This window comes from Mesoplodon mirus (genome assembly GCF_964341445.2).
Source record: "Mesoplodon mirus genome assembly, chromosome: 9".
Classification (NCBI taxonomy): Eukaryota; Metazoa; Chordata; class Mammalia; order Artiodactyla; family Ziphiidae; genus Mesoplodon; species Mesoplodon mirus.
Genome location: NC_138985.1, coordinates 22,627,344 through 22,650,667, shown reverse-complemented (window position 1 = coordinate 22,650,667; position 23,324 = coordinate 22,627,344). Strand labels below are relative to the sequence as shown.

The 23,324-nt window shown below is 40.0% G+C and overlaps 1 protein-coding gene and 1 long non-coding RNA gene across 2 annotated transcripts in view; one reads left to right on the top strand and one right to left on the bottom strand.

Annotated features, from left to right (window-relative positions):
* Positions 1-14,935: 14,935 nt before the first annotated feature.
* On the bottom strand, positions 14,936-19,107 carry LOC309810351. The gene is made up of 4 exons (XR_014294968.1): positions 18,998-19,107; positions 17,959-18,012; positions 15,182-15,261; positions 14,936-15,058 (listed from the first exon to the last, which is right to left on the bottom strand). It is a non-coding gene; the product is annotated as an uncharacterized lncRNA (long non-coding RNA).
* The window catches only part of SLC26A3 (solute carrier family 26 member 3), a gene marked incomplete at its 5' end in the record, with an annotated part of 28,628 nt that continues 20,507 nt past the window's right edge, over positions 15,204-23,324 (top strand). The window contains 7 exons of the mRNA XM_082632310.1: positions 15,204-15,334; positions 15,931-16,070; positions 17,261-17,371; positions 17,624-17,796; positions 19,156-19,320; positions 20,947-21,099; positions 21,556-21,638. Coding sequence (XP_082488436.1) covers positions 15,204-15,334; positions 15,931-16,070; positions 17,261-17,371; positions 17,624-17,796; positions 19,156-19,320; positions 20,947-21,099; positions 21,556-21,638 — 956 coding nt within the window. The remainder of the gene's footprint in view (positions 15,335-15,930; positions 16,071-17,260; positions 17,372-17,623; positions 17,797-19,155; positions 19,321-20,946; positions 21,100-21,555; positions 21,639-23,324) is intronic.

The following is a 23,324-nucleotide window of genomic DNA, read 5'->3' as shown; positions in this document are numbered from 1 at the left end:
ACATATATGCTGTCTACAAGAGACCTACTTCAGACCTAGGGACACATACAGACTGAAAGTGAGGGGATGGAAATAAATATTCCATGCAAATGGAAACCAAAAGAAAGCTGGAGTAGCTATACTCATATCAGATAAAATAGACTTTAAAATAGAGAATGTTACAAGAGACAAGGAAGGACACTACATACTGATCAAGGGATCAATCCAAGAAGATATAACAATTATAAATATATATGCACTCAACATAGGAGCACCTCAATACATAAGGCAAATGCTAACAGCTATAAAAGAGGAAATTGACAGTAACACAATAATAGTGGGGGACTAACACCTCACTTACACCAATGGACATATCATCCAGACAGAAAATTCATAAGGAAACGCAAGCTTTCAATGACACAATAGACCAGATAAATTCAATTGATATTTATAGGACATTCCATCCAAAAACAGCAGATTACACTTTCTTCTCAAGTGCACATGGAACATTCTCCAGGATAGATCACATCTTGGGTCACAAATCAAGCCTCAGTAAATTTAAGAAAATTGAAATCATACAAGAATCTTTTCTGACCACAGCACTATGAGATTAGAAATCAATTAGAGGGGAAAAAAAAACGTAAAAAACACAAACATATGAAGGCTAAACAATATACTACTAAATAACCAAGAGATCACTGAAGAAATCAAAGAGGAAATCAAAAAATACCAAGAGACAAATTACAACAAAAACACAATGATCCAAACCTATGGGATGCAGCAAAAGCAGTTCTAAGAGGGAAGTTTATAGCAACACAAGCCTACGTCAAGAAACAAGAAAAATCTCAAATAAACCATCTACCTTACATCTAAAGGAACTAAAGCAAGAAGAACAAAGAAAACCCAAAGTTAGGAGAAGGAAAGAAATCATAAAGATCAGAGCAGAAATAAATGAAATAGAAACAAAGAAAACAATAGCAAAGATCAATAAAAATAAAAGCTGGTTCCTTGAGAAGATAAACAAAACTGACAATCCTTTAGCCAGACTCATCAAGAAAAAGAGGGAGAGAACTCAAATCAATAAAATTAGAAATGAAAAAGGAAAAGTTATAACAGACACTACAAAAATACAAAGCATCCTAAGAGACTACTACAAGCAACTCTATGCCAATAAAATGGACAACCTGGAAGAAATGGACAAGTTCTTAGAAAGGTATAACTTTCCAAGACTGAACCAGGAAGAAATAGAAAATATGAACAGACCAATCACAAGTAATGAAATTGAAACTGTGATTAAAAATCTTCCAACAAACAAAAGTCCAGGCTTTTGTCCAGGCTTCACAGGTGAATTCCATCAAACATTTAGAGAAGAGCTAACACACATCTTTCTCAAACTCTTCCAAAAAATTGCAGAGGAAGGAACATTCCCAAACTCATTCTATGAGGCCACCATCACCCTGATACCAAAACCAGATAAAGATACTACAAAGAAAGGAAATTACAGACCAATATCACTGATGAATATAGATGCAAAAATCCTCAACAAAGTACGAGCAAACAAAATCCAACAACACATTAAAAGGATCATACACCATGATCAAGTGGGATTTATCCCAGGGATGCAAGAATTCTTCAATATATACAAATCAATCAATGTGATACACCATATTAACAAATTGAAGAATAAAAACCATATGATCATCTCAATAGATGCAGAAAAAGCTTCTGACAAAATTCAACACCCATTTATGATTAAAAATTCTCCAGAAAATGGACATACAGTGAACCTACCTCAACATAATAAAGCCCATATAGGACAAACCCACAGCAAACATCATTCTCAATGGTGAAAAACTGAAAGGATTTCCTCTAAGATCAGGAACAAGACAAGGGTGCCCACTCTCACCACTATTATTCAACATAGTTTTGGAAGTCCTAGCCACGGCAATCAGAGACAAAAAGAAATGAAAGGAATCCAAATCAGAAAAGAAGAAGTAAAACTGTCACTGTTTGCAGATGACATGATACTATACATAGAGAATCCAAAGATGCCACCAGAAAACTACTAGAGCTAGTCAATGAATTTGATAAGTTGCAGGATACAAAATTAATGCACAGAAATCTCTTGCATTCCTATACACTAACAATGAAAGATCAGAAAGAAAAATTAAGGAAACAATCCCATTCACCATTGCACCAAACAGAATAAAATACCTAGGAATAAACCTACCTAAGGAGGTAAAAGACCTGTATGCAGAAAACTATAAGACACTGATGAAGAAATCAAAGATGACACAAGCAGATGGAGAGATATACCATGTTCTTGGATTGGAAGAATCAATACTGTGAAAATGACTATACTACCCAAAGCAATCTACAGATTCAATGCAATCTCTATCAAATTACCAATGGCATTTTTTACAGAATGAGAACAAAAAAAATTTTAATTTGTATGGAGACACAAAAGATCCCGAATAGCCAAAGCAGTATTGAGGGAAAAAAACGGAGCTGGAGGAATCAGACTCCCTGACTTCAGACTATACTACAAAGCTACAGTAATCAAAACAATATGGTACTGGCACATAAAAAGAAACATATATCAATGGAACAAGATAGAAAGCCCAGAGATAAACCCATGCACATATGGTCACCTTATCTTTGATAAAGGAGACAAGAATATACAATGGAGAAAACACAGTCTCTTCAATAAATGGTGCTGGGAAAACTGGACAGCTACGTGTAAAGGAATGAAATTAGAACACTCCCTAACACCATACACAAAAATAAACTCAAAATGGATTAAAGACCTCAATGTAAGACTGGACACTATAAAACTCTTAGAGGAAAGCATAAGAAGAACACTCTTTGACATAAACCACAGCAAGATTTTTTTGATCCACCTCCTAGAGTAATGGAAATAAAAACAAAAATAAACAAATGGGACTGAATGAAACTTAAAAGCTTTTGCACAGCAAAGGAAACTACAAACAAGACAAAAAGACGACCCTCAGAATGGGAGAAAATATTTGCAAACAAATCAACAGACAAAGGATTAATCTTCAAAATATATAAACAGCTCATGCAGCTCAATATTAAAAATACAAACAACCCAATCAAAAATGGGCAGAAGACCTAAATAGACATTTCTCCAAGGAAGACGTACAGATGGCCAAGAAGCACATGAAAAGCTGCTTGACATCACTAATTATTAGAGAAATGAAAATCAAAACTACAATGAGGTATCACCTCACACCAATGAGAATGGGCGTCATCAGAAAATCTACAAACAACAAATGGTGGAGAGGGTGTGGAGAAAAGGGAAGCCTCTTGTACTGTTGGTGGGAATGTAAATGGATACAGCCACTGTGGAGAACAGTATGGAGGTTCCTTAAAAAACTAAGAATAGAATTACCATATGACCCAGCAATCCCACTACTGGGCATATACCCAGAGAAAACCATAATTCAAAAAGACACATGCACCCCAATGTTCATTGCAGTGCTATTTACAATAGCCAGGTCATGGAAGCAACCTAAATGCCCATCGACAGACGAATGGATAAAGAAGATGTGGTACGTATATAAAATGGAATATTACTCAGCCATAAAAAGGAACGAATCTGGGCAATTTGTAGAGACGTGGATGGATCTAGAGACTGTCATACAGAGTGAAGTAAGTCAGAAAGAGAAAAACAAATATCGTATATTAACGCATGTATGTGGAACCTAGAAAAATGGTACCGATGAACTGGTTTGCAGGGCAGAAATTGAGACACAGATGTAGAGAACAAACATATGGACACCAAGGGGGGAAAGTGCAGGGGTGGTGGTGGTGGGATGAATTGGGAGATTGGGATTGACATATATACACTAATATGTATAAAATGGATAACTAATAAGAACCTGCTGTATAAAAAATAAATAAAATAAAATTCAAAAAAACAATTTATTTCTACTTATCTCTGTATCTTTTGTTGCTATTACCAATGGTATCTTTCTATTACATTTTAAAATTTGGTTATTGTTAGTATATAGGAATGCTTTTGATTTGTCTTTGTTCAGCTTGTATCCATAAACCTTTCAAAACTCTCTTATTTGTTCTAAAATAAATAATTTTTCATCTGATAAATGGTTCTGAAATTCTATCTTTCTATGAAGCATTTTCCAGTTCTCTCAGCAAGAAACAAAACACAATTTGATCAATGCACAGTCGGTCTGAATAAATGCTGTACTTTTCTTTATTGAGGTATAATTGTTGTACAATATTATATGTTTCAGGTGTACAACTTAGTAATTCACAATTTTTAAAGGCTGTATTCCACGTATAGCTATAAAATATTGGCTATATTTCCTGTATTGTACAATATATGTATTGTACAATATATTGTAGCTTATTTATTTCATATATAGTAGTTTGTACACTGTACATTTTTCTTTAAAAAAAGCAGTATTATGTACTTTAAATGATGACACAACTAATTCAGTTACACACTTAGTACATGTTTGAGACAAATTTAAAAATACAGGTTAGATTAATTTAGAAAGCACTCTAGTGACTTGTCCAACTTCTTTTGGAATTTTGTTGTACCAAATATAATTCACTCATTTAACCGTCATTCAACCAGTTCTGTGGTAGATTCATTCTAGGTACTGGGGACAGAGTAGTCAATAAGACCATCAAGGTCACTGCCTGTATGGAGCTTTTATTCGAATGAGGGAGCCAAACATTAAACAAGTACTTGCAAAAATAACTGTTTACTTTTTAATTATGATGATACTTTAGGAAAGTACAGGACGCTATGAGAGAAATACCACAGAGGAATTCACTTAGATTTGGGAGTCAAAATGCTTCTCTCTGAGGAAGTGATATTGAACAGCCAGACAGAAAGGGAGGGAAGAGAGCTTTGAAGCAGAGGAAACTATGCCTGGAAGGGGTGGGCAAATTCAGGGCACTAAAGATGCCACTATGATTGGAAGGAAGAAAACAATAGGCAAAGCAGAGCCAGATGAGGTTGGAGAGTTGGGCAAGAGGTTATCATGCAAGACTTTGGAGTCCTTTTATCCTAAGTACCATCATTAGTTCCCTGAAGAGTCCCAGCATGAAAAGATCATTCTAACTATTGGGTGGTAAAGAGACTGGGAGGGCTAAGAGAGGAAGCAAGAAGTGCGGCAAGAAGCTCTTGCGGGGGATGGTGGTGACTTAGGCTAGGGAGGCAAAAGTGCAATGAAAATTTGTGATATATTTTGGAGGTAGATTCAGCAGGACTTGGTGATGACGCATTGGCTGGGGGTGGGGAGATTGTAAGAGAAATTGGCAAAATGACTCTCAGATTTCTGACACGAGTTGGGGGGTGGGGTTCTTTACTAGAATGGGGAAAAGTAGAGATGAAGCAGATTTGGGAGGAAAGATCAAGAGTTCAGATCCGGGCGTGTCAAGTTTGAGAGGCCTGTGGGGCCTCTAAGCAGAGATATTGGGTACACAGTTAAATATGTGGATCTGGAGGGCTGGACTTAGAAATCTGAAAGTCCCTGGGAGCCACGGGACTCTTAGAGCAAGAAGATAAAGAGAGAGAATAAGATGGGTTGGGACCTGGGACCCGTATCTACCAGAGTGCTTGCATTTGCACCCGGACGAACGTCACCTCCAGCAACAGAATGCAAACTATAAGGGACTAAAAAGAACTGCGTGCATGCGCAGTTGGGGCAAATTATGAACAATAAGTTACAAAAAGGCCACAAACCAACTGCCACTTCTGAGGTGCCGGGAATAAAAGCAGGGTACTGCACACAATCCCTGCACACAGCACCCCCATGAGGATGGGCCGACCACCCAAGCTGCCGCTCCGGTCCGATCCAGACTCACCAACTGAGCCCTGTCCTCGCCCCGCTTAAGGACCCAGCCCGCCCTCCTCAGGGAGCGAGCAAAGGAACCTGTTGCTTGTTTTTGCTCCCTCACGCTTCTGCAGCAGGGGCCCCAGTAAAGCCTTGCCTGAATTCTCGTCTGGCCTCATCAGTTTCTATTGAATAAAGAGTCCAAGGACTCAAGCTGGTAGCAAGAAGAGAAGGGAGACCAAGACAGAGGGGAATGCCTAAAAAAAAAAAGAGTTGGACAGAGGAGGAGTTGGCAAAGAAGCATGAGGTGAAAATGGGGAGAGGTGTGATTTTAAAGATTAACATTTTTAAAAGAGAGGTTTTCCAGGACGAGTAGTCAGCACAGTCAAATGCTAAGAGGTTAAGTAAGATGAAAAAAAAAAGTCATGAAGAACCTAGGGGTAAGATGGGAATAAAGACTCAGACCTACTAGAGAATGGACTTGAGGATTTGGGGAGGGGGAAGGGTAAACTGTGACAAAGTGAGAGAGTGGCATGGACATATATACACTACCAAATGTAAAATAGATAGCTAGTGGGAAGCAGCCGCATAGCACAGGGAGATCAGCTGGGTGCTTTGTGACCACCTAGAGGGGTGGGATAGGGAGGGTGGGAGGGAGGGAGACACAAGAGGGAGGGGACATGGGAACATATGTATATGTATAACTGATTCACTTTGTTATAAAGCAGAAACTAACACACCATTGTAAAGCAATTATACTCCAATAAAGATGTTAAAAAAAACAACACTCATTGGAGTTAGCAATGTAGGGTCTGCTGCCCTTAGCAGGAGCTGTGGTCGGGGCAGAAATTAAAGGGAAAACAGAGGCCTGTGGCCTGGAGTTAGGAGAGCTTCCTAAGAAGGGCCTTTATCACACTATGAGTTAGCCTGTGCACTGCTCTTTTGCATCTCATGAGCATTCTTTGGAGTGATCCAGCCAAGAAGTAACACCTCTCAACTCCCATCTAAACTAGTAGGTAAAATGTCAGGAAGATAACATTTGCTGAGATTTTTTTTTTTTTTTACTTCTATATACACATAGGCTGTGCAGATCTCTGCAGACCAATGAAATCCACACACACACATACAAGTGCAATGAGAGGTATCATCTCACAAGGAACTTGAGGAAGCTGTTGTCATCACCCTATCTGCTGATCAGAGTCTCAAAGGTCAAGATCACACTGGAGTCTTTCCATTGTTGTAAAAGTTAATGAAAGTTAATTATTAAAGCTGACAGAAAGGTGATTTCCCCACTGCCTTACATAACCTATATATAGACGTCTCTATACATATGGATGCGTGCAGAACTATAGACCGAAGTGGATGGACGCTGCCTCTTAGAACTGGGCTATTTTCCACCATCGCTGAAGGACCTCAATGAGTGTGTATCAGGTAGGAAACAAATATGTGATCATTTTACTCAAACTGGTTTTCTCTTGCAAATGTTATATTTTTTGATCAAAGCCGATTCAAAACTTAGGTTGCATTCTTGAGTTTATTCCATGAGCAGGAAATTTTGAATGATACCACTAACAGTAGGCTAAAAATGTTAGTCTGGAACCCTAGCAATGTGATGTAAATACCTGAGTAGATTTTGATATGACCAAGTAAATGTTTGTATGCACTGTTAGGGCTTAAAATAGCCTTTTCAATGATAGCAGGGTTTTTTGCATTCATTATTCACATATTCCTTTAATTCTGCACTCACACCTGACTTTATTAGTAGACCACCTGTTCTGAAGTTTGGCAAATAAAGCAAGATTTTAGGAAAGGTTTTTTCCAGGAGATAGAATGATCTGTTAGAAGGTATTGAGAAAAGACTTTTGGTCCCAAAGTGAGGGATTTAACTGCCAGACAGTCCAGAAAGTCCAAGAAGGGAAAGCAGGGCCGGGTGACAGCGGGGAGAAAAGGGAATAGAAACAAGTAGGACAGACAGGAAAAAAGAAAGAGAAAAAAGTTGCCACTGGAAAGTAGCAGAATGTCACATGCCATGAATAATATCATACCAGCAGGAGTACTTTTCCTATGGATTACCAGTCCTAACAGGAAAATTTATTTCATTCTTTAAAATGTCAGAAGAAGATTACAGGGAATTCCCTGGCAGTCTAGTGGTTAGGACTCTGTTCTGCCACTGCAAGGGACACGGGTTTGATCCCTGGTAGGGGAACTAAGGTCCCAGATGCCATGTAGTGCAGCCAAAAAAAAAAAAAGATTACACAATATTCTTTAAACGTGAGTGTGAAAAACAACTTATTAAATCTTTGGATTAGATAGTTCTCTTTTCCAAAGAAAATGTGTCACTCAGAGAAACAGTGTAGTGAAAGTTGACCACATAAAGATCATTCCTACTAAGAAATGAGGAAGCAACTATTTGATTTCAGACAAAAGTATTAAACAGTTTACAGTGAGTTAACACACACCTTGCCTCCTCCACCTGGATAAATGAATGAGTAGGTATATAAACAAGTGAACAAATGTCTCAATAGCTACTAAATAGCTTATACTTCACTAAGGAACAAAACAGTTCACAAAATGAGAATGGATGTTTTTTAATTACTAGAATAAATGAGTAATAACTTGGTCCAGCTTCTCTCCATGATGGAGGTCCTTGGTTCTCCAAACAAGGAGAAAAGAGCCTTCCTCTAGACTCTGTTTCACTTTGTTGAGTAGTAAAGGGGAGAATAAACCAGTTCACTTCAGTGAGATTGAACTCCAGGCTATCCAGGCTCACATTTTGTGTACGTGATGTTGAGAGCAGGAGCCTGGTGGGAGGGGCTCTTCTGCATAAGGGCAAGAGCACTGTAGGTACCTCATCTGGAGCTCTGTTCTCTTGTCTCTCTTGGGGATCACGGCTCATGGGCATCCCCACATCAAAAGGCAGAGAAGAGTGTGGATTGGAGAGAATCATTTACAAGACCTGGCTTCTTGTCCTGGCCCTGTCCCTTGCTAGCTGTGAGACTTGGGAAGTCTTATATCTTTTCTGACCTCAATTTCCTGGTCTATAAATTGGTGATAATAACGCCTACCTTCTCTGCCTCCTTCACAGGATAACACTCAAGAGAGAAAAGTGAAAGTTCTTAGAAAGATGCAAGGCCTTAGAGAAAGTCAAGGGATTCTCTTTATTATTTTGAGAGGCTTGTGGGTCTGAGATTCCTTCCTATGGCACACCTTAACATTTCTCTAGCAGTTCAGCCTTTTGGCCAACAAAATCTTCTGTTCCAGTATTTGGCCGCTAGCCTTTGAACATGATGTGTTCATCCCCCACTGCTTTCTCATCATCTCTTTCAAACTTACCTGTTCTTTAAGGTCTAACTCAAGACCCACAGTCCCTTGATGAAATCTTCCTCAATGCCAACCCACACTCACATCCCTTCTGCTTACAATTTATTATCTGTACCAATCGTTTTGGGCACTCCTTCTATGCAAGTAAACTTTGGAATTTAGGACTACATCATTTCTATATCTTTTGCTTATAGTTCAGTTTATTTCAACAAACCTTTCTGAGTAATTACTATGGTACAGGTACTATGCAAAAGGGAAAAAATGATTAAGATTTAGACCTTGTCCTTGAGGAACTGAGTCTTATTGGAAAGAGAAACTTATCAACAAATAATGATAATACAGTACACTATGGGAGAGAAATACACACAAGGTGTGTATGATAAGGAAATGATTAACTCTTTTTAGGGGATTCCATGAAGGCTTTACAGCATTGTCTTATCTTATACAGTTACAATAGGAACAGGATTCCTAACAAACAATAGGATGATAAATGCTTGTTGAAGGAACAAAGGAACAAATCAATGGTCAGGGACAGCTGAGTATTTTTAAGGACAAATTGGAATTTACCAGGTGTTGGAGAACACAGATAAAGAAAACAATGCATGCAAAGGAATGGGGGGAGGGGGTGTTAAATATCATGGTTTGTTAAGAAACTGCTGTAATTATGAAGGAGGAGTGAAGAGTCTTGAGGTAGGCCAGAGCCAAGATATGCGGGGCCTTGTATGCCATGCTAAGAAGCTTAGATAGGAGATGCTTTAACATTATGTTAAAATAAATGGGTGGGAATGGAAAAGCTCGAATTCTGGAGAAGTCCAGAATAAACACAAAACTATAGAAAAGATGGCGGCACTAACATTTTCAGACAGGTTCCAGCTGACTGTCACGTAAGGTCTACCCAGTTATTAAACTCCATCCTGAAGCTATTATCTGTGCAATTAAAGCTAAGAAGTCTCTCCTTACATACCTCACTTTCAGTCTGGACAACAGTCCTACCAGAGAGGTAATGACATCCCCTTTCACCATGAGAAAAACTAAGGCTTGGAGCACTTGCCCATAGCAACACAGTGAAGCAATGGCAAAGCAAGGATGTGAAGGCAGGTCTACTTAGCTGCCCAGTTCCCACTCTTTTCTGTTGCACCTCCCAACTCAATAGGGTTTGACTGAGTTTTTCAGCAGATGGTCGAGAATAATAATTGCCAATAAAAAGAATTGTCAATAATAACTATAGTGCCTGAACTAAGATTAAGATAAAACTGAGTTAAGTTCCTAGAAGATAAGACCACTATAAATCTGTCACATACACAGATTTCTTGAATAAGCAATACAAAATACCTGTTATGTTCTTGCCCACTATGGACACTGAACTAGAGCTGTGTGAATCATCCATATTATTGTGGCAAAAAAAAAACCTTTGGGACTCTTTGGAGATACTGCCCCACACCATCAGGATTCTCATTCCAGTCCCACCACCTTTAATTGCCTTCTATGTCAGCGTATCCCCTCTTCAGGGGAAGACTCTGGCTTCAAAAGCAATCTGGAAGGGTTTCTGAGGTGCTCATAGCTTTCCAAGGATCATGACTAAAGGGTGGAAGGAAAACAGGAGTGCTTTTTATGTTCTAAATGGTAATGGACACATTCATTTCTCCCAAAGAGCTACCAGGTCCAACTTCACATCTATACCATAGACGTGAAGCACACAAGAACCACAGCATTTAGCTAGAAAGTATAGCCTGCCCCGCCTCTGACCCTTCTGACCTTTCTTCATTAGGATCAGCCTCCGCCTCGAGCTCTCTTCACCCGTATCCTTCCCACTCACCCCCAGCCCAGTGACTCCTAACCACCACTCTGTCCCTCTACGATATTGATGCCATTATCTCCCCACTTCCATTCAGCTTGACATCATCCAGAATGTGGATCTACGTGCCCTTGATTTCTGGTTTCTTTTTGGCGTGGAGTGGGGTCCCTCTGAAGGTGCTCACCAGAGCCATTATTCTGCTTGTTCTCCCATCTCTCCCCCAGATGTAGCTATCAAGACATGGCTGTTTTTCCCATTGTCCAAGGACCAATTCATGAAATAGGCCTGGCTTTCCTCTGGTTTTCCACCGACTGGCACAGGGGTATTTTGAGGTCTGACGGAGGGGTGGAGTCACTGAAAGCCAACCTTGTGCAAGGGTGGTAGAGGTTATCTACCATGACTGGGGAGGGGCTGGGAAATATTCTGCACACCTGCTTCCCTCCTGGTTTCAAGTTACCACCAATTAAAGAAAAATACTAGCACTGCTTATGAGCATCTTGGTTCAAATTAGTTTCCCACAGAAGGGGAAGACCCCTGAAAGACTAGAACACTGAATGGATAAATGCTGAGACATGCAAAGGTCATGGCCATCGACACTTCTCAGGGGAGTGGGGCAGGCAAAATGGAGGAGCCCAGGTAGCTGGGAGCCAGGTGGTGACACTCAGTGCTGCGCTGCAGGTTGCAGCTGGGTGGAGCTCAGAGGGGTTAGGGGGATGGGTAATGTGCATGACTATCCCTAATTCCTAGAAGTATCAAAATGTTATTAATAAATCAGAATAGCTAAAATAGAAAAACTGAACTTCAGAAATTAATCCCAGGACTAAATTTCTGCTCAGAAAAAAAAAAAAAAAAAAAGCAGAGAAAGACAAACGTGTATGTCTAAGTCACAGGACCAAGATATGTAGGTATATGTATGTATGTGCATGTGTCTATGTATGTAATTTATATGTAATAGAGGCCAAAAAGAACACATCATAGGAAAGGAAGCAAGACTGGAAATATACACAAACAAGGCTTAAAGTTCAAAAATTATGAGGAGGAAAAGTACCTGAGAATGAATTTCAATCCCCCAAAAGCCACTGATGCCCTAAGAAACCCAGAGAAAAATTTGAGGCATGAAGATAAAACAGAACATGAAAAGGTGTACCTTAGTGAGGGTGTAATATTTGAAATTGGAATTGATTCTAGGAACCAAGAAAAAGTTTTCCAAGAATTTCTGGGGAAAAGGTAACATGTTCAGGTTTTTTTTTTTTTTTAAGTTAAGAAAAATCACTTTTGAATTCCTAACTAAAGTAGGTCATTCTCAAGAATCCCAGAAATGATGAACTGGAGAATGACATTAATTTATGAGTATCTGGAGCTTTTCTCAGCAGAGGCACTATTGGGGTGGTCGATTTAGTGATTTTTTGTTGTGCCGCATGGCACGTGGGATCTTAAGTTCCCTCTGCTTTGGAAGCATGGAGTCTTAACCACTGGGCCGCCAGGGAAGTCCCTGGTTACATGTGGAATATGAAGCAGTAGCTTTCGGGAGCAGTGATGGCAGCTAGGGGAAAACCACAAGACTGGAATGCTGGCCCTCAAGCTCTCTCGCTCTAAATTCTGGAAAGATTTCTTTTTTTTTTTTTTTTTTTTTTTTTTTTTTTGCGGTATGCGGGCCTCTCACTGCTGTGGCCTCCCCCGTTGCGGAGCACAGGCCCCGGACGCGCAGGCCCAGCGGCCATGGCTCACGGGCCCAGCCGCTCCGCGGCATATGGGATCCTCCCAGACCGGGGCACGAACCCGTATCCCCTGCATCGGCAGGCGGACTCTCAACCACTGCGCCACCAGGGAGGCCCTGGAAAGATTTCTTAAGCCACCCTGACGCCGGCCCTCGAGCACTCCCCTTGTAGTCAGCGCTTGGGCATTAGGTGGTGGCATTTCCCAGGCTGTGGCAGGATGGCCAGGGCTCAGGCCTTTGATCCACTAAAGAGCCAGGGCATGGTCATCCTCAGGGAAGGAAGTTTCATAGAGAGGTAGTTATATCTGCCATCATTGTCACTGGCCAAAAAAATTAGACTGTGACTTAGCAGAGAGAAAATGTGCAGCGCAAAAGGAAGAAAAAAAAAGCACTTTCAGGATCTTTCTTAAAGAAGTGAACTAATGAGTTTCTGTGAACAACTTGATGAAAATATGAGTAAAGTGACAAAATAGCAGCATCTTCTTTTTTTTTTTTTTTCTGTCCATGGCAGCATCTGCCAGAAATAGAATGCACAGTACCCGAATCATCTTCATCCTAAATTGGCTAGGTTGGGGAATTCCCTGTCAGTCCAGTGGTTAGGACTCCATGCTTCCACTGATATGGGGGCCAGTGTTCAATCCCTGGCTGGGGAAATAAGATCCCGCAAGCTGCTCAGCATGGCCTAATAATAATAATAATTCTGGCTAGGTTGCATACCTCAAGGATTAAAGCTCTTCTTGAAGACAGCCTTTGCAAGAGACCTAAGGTGTCAAGAGACACTAACGTGGGATAGATCTTGTGTAAACATCCCAACCATATGGTTGGTAGTTGGCAAACAAGGATAAAAATCCTTGCTATGCACAGCAATGAGTAAGCCAACCCCCGCCTTCACGTACAAGTTCTTTTGATAATGGAAAGTACTATATAGGTAGTGGGATATAACACCTGGAATTGAGTGTGGAGAGGTGGGAGAGGGAATAGAAATGAGAAGCAAGGAGGACAAGCAGCTTGGGGTTGGAGGAGGCTCAGAAAGAATAGCAAAGGTGGTCTCACAGTCATAACAAAGTTCACAGGGTCTCAAATGCTGGAGGTCAAGCCAGAGGCTGGGGCAGAAACACCACACTGTGGTCAGAGAAGGTCAATAGAAAGGACGTTGGAGGAAGCTAGGGAATGGGGTGGGAAAAGAAATGGGTGTCAAAGAGAGATCACGTGGGGTCAGAAATTGAGGCCAGCATCTGATTCCTGGTTATAACTTGAGCTCTGCAAACATGCTAAAACTCCCTTGAGCTTTGGAAAAGCACCATGTAACAAGGTACAATCTAGTTTGAGATAATTCAATTAATAACTGTGATACAGAACCAAGATTAGAGGGCAAAATGCTAACAGTTGGAAGGTTCTTCAATTCTGTTCACACTGGACAAAAGAGAAGCTGCATGTTGTAGAAGAAACAGCAAAGTCTGAAAACAGAAGTCGCATTTTTGACAGTGTACTAGCTGTATGACCTGAGGAAAAGATTCTTGTATTTTTATGGAGACTTTTATGTGCTATTTATTATCTTCTCATTTGTAAGAAGATGACAAGAATAATAATAGTAATTGCCTCAAAGAATCGTGAGGGCTAAATAGATAATGTGCATAAAAAAACTTTTGCAAAACTGATCTTTTAACTGTAGTAAAAAGGATTGAGATAAGAACCAAGAAATTAACAATCTTGTGCAGAAAATGCAAAGAGTTAGAATAAGAACTACCATTTAGTGAATGCTTGTAGTGTGCTAGATGCTTTGAAGCAATGCTAGATGCTTTGAAGCAATGCTAGAGGCTGTGAAAACATTCTCATTTAATATTCACCATCCCCTTGTAACGAGTATTATTATTCCAAGTATACAAGTGAAGCTCAAAGAGGTTAAGTAAATCGAGTAGTTTCCTCAACTACAAATGATAAAACTCTATTTAATTCCCAGAAATAATAAGAAAATGGGCAATATCCTTGAATTTCACAAATTAAAAACATTTTATAATGTATTACAAAAATTCTGATGGGTCAAATGGAACAGCCTTGACTAGAGTTAGGGGCAATGACTAGACTTTAAATCTAACCTGTCCCAGTACCCCCAGTGCCATAACTTTGGAAACATTGCTGAAAAAAAATTTTTTTAACTAAATTCCTTTCTTGAGATCTCGCTTTACAAGTCAAAAATGCACTCACTGGTTAGTAAACTGAGTCAATTTCTATTGCTTTCTGGCAATCTTTTAAAAAATAAATCAATCAAAGCCCTTGTTTACTTACCCAGCGAAGCTGTGTCCAGCTCCTTGCAGTAAAAAGCGATTATCACAGGAGCAAAACACAATCTAGGTCCCTTAATCCAGCCTCTTTTGATCTCAAAAGGTGGTAACATTCAGTTCAGAGCTCACTCATCTGTAAATTGCATCACATTATCTCCGAGTTATTTAAGAAGCAAGCTCTGTTTGGTTTCAGGCATTTTTAACCTGCTAAAGGCAAGAAGGGTTTGCCACATAGTTCCAAAGGTCTTCCACTTACCACAACGGTCAGAGAAAGCAGAATGATTGAACCCATCGGGAATCAGTACGTCGTGGCCAGGCCAGTGTATTCCGCAAATGCTTTTGGGGAAGAACATAAGAAGAAACACAGACATCGTAAGACACTTCTGGATCATCTCAAAAAGTGGTTCCGGTAAGATATTTTTTTAAGGTACTGGCATTAGGAGTAAATGAAGCACTTTCTCTGACATTTTTAAGCTTCCAAGCTCTTCTTTCTAGCCCACAGTCTCCAAAGTCTTTTTTTTTTCAAACAGATATTTATAATTGGCTACTTATTAAAGATTTAAAATGTTTCCTTTTTCAAATATTTTTCCCCCCTCTCCAAAGTCTTTTTATCTTTGGTTTCCAAACCTCCTACTTCCTGCCAGGGCTAGAAAAGTAGTCTCTGAAATGAACACCAATCTCGGCTCTCAACACAATCTCTCCATATCAGAGAACTGATACATGAGGACAGAGGAAAATTCTCCATCAAAGTGTTGTAAAGTCAAGCTGAGGATGACAAATAATTTCTATTGTTTCTAAAGAAAAGCAACATTTTTCTTAAAAAAAAAAATCCTTTGGTGGTGGTCAATCCTTTGGGGGCAGTTGATATGGGTAAGGAGGTGAATGTTAGTGGGAAAGTTAGTGAGATGATAATATATTATTATCTTTCCCAATTTTCCATTTACAATAGGTACTAAACTTAAAATTGGACATTAATAACTGAATGGTGGCTTTCAATGTTTTCAGCTGTTCTGCACAAAAGGCCAAGAGAATTGCCCTCTCTTTGTTCCCCATAGCATCTTGGTTGCCAGCGTATCACATAAAGGAATGGCTCCTCAGTGACATTGTTTCTGGAATCAGCACAGGGCTGGTGGCTGTACTGCAAGGTAACTTTTTTTTGTTTTTGAGATATAATTCATGTATCATAAAATTCACCCTTTTAATGTGCACAATTCAGGGTTTTTTGTGTATTCACGAGGTTGTGCAACTATCACCACTAACTAATTGCAAGACCTTTTCACTACAACCATCCCCCAAAATCTCTTGCAATCACTTCCCATCTGCCCCTCCATCCATCCCTCAGCAACAACTTTCTGTCTCAATGGATTTACCTATTCTGAGCATTTCATGCAAACAGTCACAGAACATGTCGTCTTTTGTGTCTGGTTTCTTTCACTTAGCATCATGTTTGCAAGTTTCATCCATGATGTACGGATACTTCATTCCTTTTTATGGGTGAATAATATTCTACTGTATAGATATACCACAATTTGTTTGTCCATTCATGAGTTGATGGACATTTGGGTTGTTTCCACGCTGTGGCTTTTATGAATAATACTATTATGAACACTTGTACACAAGTTTTTGTGTGAACATGTTTCATTTCTCTTGGGTATATACCTAGGAGTGTAATTGCTGTGTCATATAATAACCCACTAGCAATGGTGAGGGTTCAAATTTCTCCACATCCTTATTGTCTGCCTTTGTTATTTTAGCCATGCTAGTGAGCATGAAATGGTCTCTCTTTGTGGTTTTGATTTGCATTCTCCCAAGGACTAATGATGTTGAGCATCTTTTCATGTTCTTACTGACCATTGTACATCTTCGGAGAAATGTCTGTGTAAATCTTTTGCACATTTTAAAATTAGGTTATGTGTCTTTTTATTGTTGATTGCAAAAGTTAATTATATAATTCTGGATAATAGACCCTTATCCAAGATATGATTTGCAAATAATTTCTCCCTTTCTGTAGGCTGCCATTTCACTTTTTTGATAATATCCTTTGAAGCACACATTTTTACATTTTAATGGGGCCCTGTTTATCTGTTTTTAAGTTGCTTGCTTATGCTATAGGTGTCACTTCTAAGAAACCCATGCCTGATCCAAGGTCACAAAGGTTTACACCTAAGTTTTCTTCTGAAAGTTTTATAGCTTTAGCTCTTACATTTACACCGTTGATACATTTGAGTTAATAAAATAATTTTTAAGGTACAATCTTAAATACTTGAAGAACCTAATGAAAACTTCTATGATCCCTTTGCATGAAATAAGGACACTGATGTTTGTGTATTTACAGGTTTAGCATTTGCTCTGCTGGTCACTGTCCCCCCAAGCTATGGGTTGTATGCAGCCTTTTTCCCAGTCATAATCTACTTTTTCTTGGGCACTTCTAGACACATATCAGTGGGTAAGTGAACTACTGGGCTAATTAATGCTCACATTGCTTTTCTTTATGAATGCCATTAGCCATACATTGTATCAATTCCAAATTGTGCAGAATCCAGGAGAGGAGTCATAGTTTCTTGTAAGAATTAGGACTGGGGCTTGGGGAAGTAGACCAGAACTCCAGACACCAGTCTTTTTATATGTTACATTATGGCTGAAAGACAACTGTGCTATAGGGAGACATAATGACTACAACTCGCCCTCTCTTTATTAGGTCCATTTCCAGTTCTTAGTATGATGGTGGGAGCAGTAGTTGTGAGATTAACCCCAATAGCCGATACAGCTGATCTGACAGTCACTAATAGCTCAGTGGCTAATGATTCATCACTAGATGAGCATAAGGTGATGGTGGCTGCAACGGTCACAATTCTTTCTGGAATCATCCAGGTGAGTACTTTGTCACAGAATCTACCCTCCCCAATTTATGTGTCCTGACTGGTACACATCTTTGTGGTTTTTCTCCTTCCTGCCACCCCTCCCGACTCTTCCCGTTAGTTTACATGCCTCCTTCAGTGGCCCATTGGAAATAATTTAAGAAGAGTCACTCACCACAGCCAGAAGTGAAAGGGCAGATCTACTTTGCAAAGATGATTGAATGTGGGTCTAGAGAGAAGGAAAAATAAGAGTGGGGAGGCACATGTGGTGACAAGTGAAATGCTGGATTCAATAATATACCTGGGAATTTATATACTCACTAAACAGAACTCTATACAATAGCAAAACTGGCAGCTAGGGAATTTTTTTCTTTCTAATTCCTCATTGACTATAGTCTATTTGGAAGGGACAGGCACTTAGTGCTTTGAATAGTCCGTGCCAAAGATATGGAGAAAGCTGAAAAGGATTATGGAGGGGTTTAAAGCCTCACTCCCAAGCCACACCCCTGTCACCATGCCTGGATTATACAAATGTCCCTATCCTCAAGATGTTAGATAGTGAAAATGTCAGACTCCTCAAGATGTTGCCTAAGTTTACGGCTAATGATATTTTTAGTTAAGACCATTCCTTAAAGAAAAAGAAAAAGAGTCAATTCAAACCAAGACATTAGTGGTGGGTCTTCTTGACCAACAATGGGGTCAGTTCAACAATGGGGTCTGAGTGCATCTCTGATCCTAGTGCCTTTGCAAACTCACAGCTCAGTTTGCATTCCGGGGACAGGAGTGGAGAGGTAGGCCAAGCATCTATCCATTTACTTTCTTGCAAAATCCTGATGCTTTGGGGGAATGAACCACTTTTGCCCTCATTTAAAATCAAGCACTTTTGATGTCATGAGCAGTTACATATTTCCTAACGAAAGTCAAGCAACTTGTTTGAGGGAATCTGAATGGATGCTCACCCATGCATGCAACAGCAGCTGTAAAGGTTAACTGAAAATTCCCTGGGAAAATTTATGAGGGCTGATGCTAGATAAGATTCTGCTATGAAAGGTTTATGGGTGAGTCTCCTAAAGATACCGCGCCTTCAAAAGAGGGAAGAGAAGAAACCTGTTAGTTCTTGGGGGTATACTGGACTGATGTGTTATTTGAACACCATGTAACATTCCACCTTGGTGGGGGGTGTTGGGATGGGGGAGGGAAGCAGAGGGTGGTACCTTGCATGGGAGGTTTTCCAGGAGGCAACAACACTTGCTTCTTCAAGACACAGGAGTGGAGGCTGAACCTCCACATTTTGAATCATTACAGTAGCTGATCCTTCAGTCTGCCGAGGTGTTCTCTGAATCTACACTAAGGCTCTGCTCTCTCTTTGCAGTTGCTCATGGGGGTTCTGCAGCTGGGCTTCGTGGTGATTTATCTGTCCGAATCCTTAATCAGTGGCTTCACCACAGCTGCCGCTGTTCACGTTTTGGTTTCCCAGCTCAAATTTATTCTTCAGCTGACAGTCCCAGCACATGCTGATCCATTTTCAATTTTCAAAGTAAGTATTCCTTTTGCTTAAAAAATATGGAAATACACGAAATTCACTATCATGTTTCCAGAAGAACTTTCCTTTCGTGCCTTTGCTGCAGGACTTACCTATAACTTCCAAGAAATCAACGGGCTGTGAAATGTACTCACATTAAGAAAAAGTGGCAGGGAGAACAATGCTGAAAATCTACCACATACCAGCCACCATATACCACATCAGCTGATGTGAATAACAGAAATTAACTACCACTTCTCTTAGATTTGAGTCTTCAGTATTTTTAAAAAAACATCGATGCCCATTATTAAAAGTTTGTCCCAAGTTTTAAAATCTTTCTCAAAATCTTATTTTGAAAGAAATGTGCTGATTGAGGGGAAGTGCTTCCCTATTTCTAAAGAGCAGGTCTTTTTCTTTTAGAATTGAAGTTCTTCTGACTCTTATGCATCCCTGTTTATAAAACAAAAGGAAATTGGCTAATATGTAAATAGAACAGTGGTTCTTTCTTCTCTCCTCTAAAGGATGTTCTGTAGAACAGAGAGTGTTCTTAGTGCCTCTGAATTTATGTATTTTTGTCCTCATTCTTTTTTTCTTTCTGAGGCTAGCTACAGGTTTGTCTCTTTTATCTTTTCAAAAATCCAGCTTTTAGTTCCATCCATCTTTTCTATTGTCTTTTTAGTCTGTGTTTCACGTCTTTCCACTCTGATCCTTGTTATTTCCTTCCTTTTACTGACTTTGGGCTTGTTAGTGCTTCTGTCAATACAGTCTTTGGGAGTCAGAGACAAACTCCCTCCAAATTGGAACCAGCCCTCTCTCACTCCCATCCAGAGCTATTCCAGAAGTGGAGTCTTTTGGGAACCATTTGGGATCCAGTTTGGACCTGCTTGAGCTGTCTGGATCCCACAGATATGGCACCCAACTGGCTTCAAGAATTACACAGCTAGCCAGGAAACTAGTTTCCAAAAGTGACAGAGAGAGTCAACGAAGAAATATGAGGGGTCTGAACATTAAAAAAAAAAAAGCCAGGAATTAAGGGGATACATGCTAAGAAAAACTACCAGAGGTCAAAGGTTATTCCCTGGACAGAGCAGTAGTGTTGATTGTGAAATAAAAAAGATGGCAGGGCTTCCCTGGTGACACAGTGGTTGAGAGTCTGCCTGCTGATGCAGGGGACACAGGATCGTGCCCCGGTCCGGGAAGATCCCACATGCCGCGCAGCGGCTGGGCCCGTGAGCCATGGCAGCTGAGCTTGCATGTCCGGAGCCTGTGCTCTGCAACAGGAGAGGCCACAACAGTGAGAGGCCCGTGTACCGCAAAAAAAAAAAAAAAAAAGATGGCAACGAGACCTAAGAGCAGAAGAGACCAGTTATAAAAATGTGAAAAACATCCAAGAAAATTCAACACTAGACGAAGAGCATCCCTAGACCAGTGTGGTGACAATGCTGTGCTGACTTAGCCTTCTCATATCTCCATGTTGATCTCTACAATTACTCGTGGCTAACCTGAGCAGAACAGGGAATTGCTATCAATCTTTCAGTCGTTTCACGTCTGTTTACTTTTATCTATTTGGAATTAATTAAGTGTTATATCCAAATTACACATTAATGTAGCACTTGGGTGTTTTTTACTTTTATACTTTAGGTACTAATTTCCATATTCTCACAAATAGAGAAGACTAATATTGCAGACCTTGTGACATCCTTGGTTATCCTGTTGGTGGTATTTATGGTTAAAGAAATAAATCAGCGCTACAAAGCCAAACTTCCAGTGCCCATTCCAATTGAACTCATCATGGTAACTGATCATCTCAAGACTTTCTTTCATAATTCGTTAGTCTTGTGTTTTTATGTCTAAAGCCCTTCACCGTCTGTAGATCAGGAGGTTTTAGTGGGACCGGCGACCTCTCTGCAGTTTCTGGGTATCATATTTAGTATGGTTTTCTCTTTATTCAGAATTTAATAACTTGCTTTGATGATTTGGGGTTTATTCTTTCCATGTAAGACAAGGATGGGGCAGAGAGCAGACCTCTGAGAATCCTAGTGAGAGACCCATTGGAATGGAGCTGTGGTTCTCAGCTTTGGTGGTACATTAGAATTGCCTCGGAACTTTTCAAAAAGTAGCCAAACCTGAGCTTGAGATTCTTATCTAATAAGTCAAGGGGTGGCTTTTGGCAATGGTATTTTTTTTTTCAAAGCAAGACTCTTTAGTTACATCTTCCATTTCTAACTTGGGCAATTTGCAACTTTGCAGACTGTGATCGCAACAGGTGTGTCCTATGGCTTTGACTTCAAAAACAGGTTTAACGTGGCCGTGGTTGGGGAGATGAAAAGTGGGTAAGTGTCTCTCTTATTATGGCATCTCCAAGCACTAATTAGAGAGTAAGCAGTAGTGACGAACGACTCCAAGTTGAAATGCATGAACCCAGTTCAGAACCCTCCCTGTATCTGGCATCCATCATGCATCCAGGAAGAGGGCTCACTTCTCTCCTTCTAGGAGGGAGTCACAAAGGACACAGGGTCTGCAGTTCTTAACATCAGGAAGTTTCTCTGTGTGGAAGAACTCACAGACCAGAAGAGAAGGGGCTCACATGCAAGAAAAGTGAGACAGTGAAAGTAGAAAAATAGGCAAAGTGAACTTGCTCCTCCCCTTAAAAGGAACCGAGGGAAACCAGATTTCCTTGGCCATAAATTACTATAAACAATATGTAGTGTTTTGTTTGAGGTTACTGGAGCCAAGTTCCGACAGTTCAAAGGAGACACTGAAGGCATACCTGCCACACGCTGCTTGAGCAATACAGATGGGCACACTCTGTCCTTTCTCAAGATCAAATTCAAGACAAGCCCAGAGCAACTCTTAGCGCTGCAGAAGGATGGGAGGCGCAGCTTGTACAAGGAATTTGAAAACGTATTCCATTGCATTTATTGGATTGAGGAGGGAGATCCAGTTTTGTGCTCTTTCCTCTCTCTGCCCTCTGGCCATAGCATCAATTTCTTCCAACTTGCTTACCAAGGAAAGGTGGTATTCCTGTAAAAAAAGAAAAAAACAACCCTCCCTCCCTCCCCATGCTTAGGAGTATTTGAGAATTATTCCAGGAATCAGCATTTATATGCATTGCATTGTTGACTTAAAACTAACTAAATTCTATTAAAAGCAAATATATTTTTTAAGCAAAAAATATTTTTATCGTCAGATAAAATTGTGTTACACTTGTAATATTTGGATCACAAATATCACTTTTAAATTGTAGAAATTAGGCTGAAGTTTAAAGACTATTTCTAATGTTTCTCTCTACTCTGCAACTTTCAAGTGATTATGCTTTATTTAAACATCTTGGGAGACACAAACTAGATAGATAAGTAGATACAAAATTAAAGAGGATCTTGCCAGAATGGTTTTGAAATAAAAGGTAAGAACACTGAGTTACAGTCTTAGAGACATTACTTAGTAAATATATTTTAAATGTCAGTGGACCTCCCTCCATAGTGCGTGTGGGTGGGGAAAGGGGTAACTCACATTTATAGGTCATTACACTCTACAGAGAGGCAGTGTAGCCCAGTAAGCAAACTCATGCTTTCTAGAGGCAGAGTGCCTAGGATTTACTTCAGACTCACTTCCTGATCTTGGGCAAATAAACTTTGTGCCTTAACGTCTTTGGCTGTAAAAATGGGGCTAAAAATAGCATAGGTTATTACATAGGTTCTTGTAAGGATTAAGTGAGTTAATATGTGTGATGTCCTGAAGTGCCTGGCCTACTGTAAGTGTTCAAACTGCATTACTGCTGTTCCTAATTTAGCACCTAAATTAGGTACTAGGCACTTCACACGCTTTTTTTTTTAAATTAATTGATTGATTTTATTTTTGGCTGCGTTGGGTCTTTGTTGCTGTGCCTGGGCTTTCTCTAGTTGCAGCGAACGGGTGTTACTCTTCTTTGCAGTGCGCGGGTTTCTCATTGCAGTGGCTTCTCTTGTTACGGAGCACGGGCTCTTAGGCACGCAGGCTCCATAGTTGTGGCTTGCGGG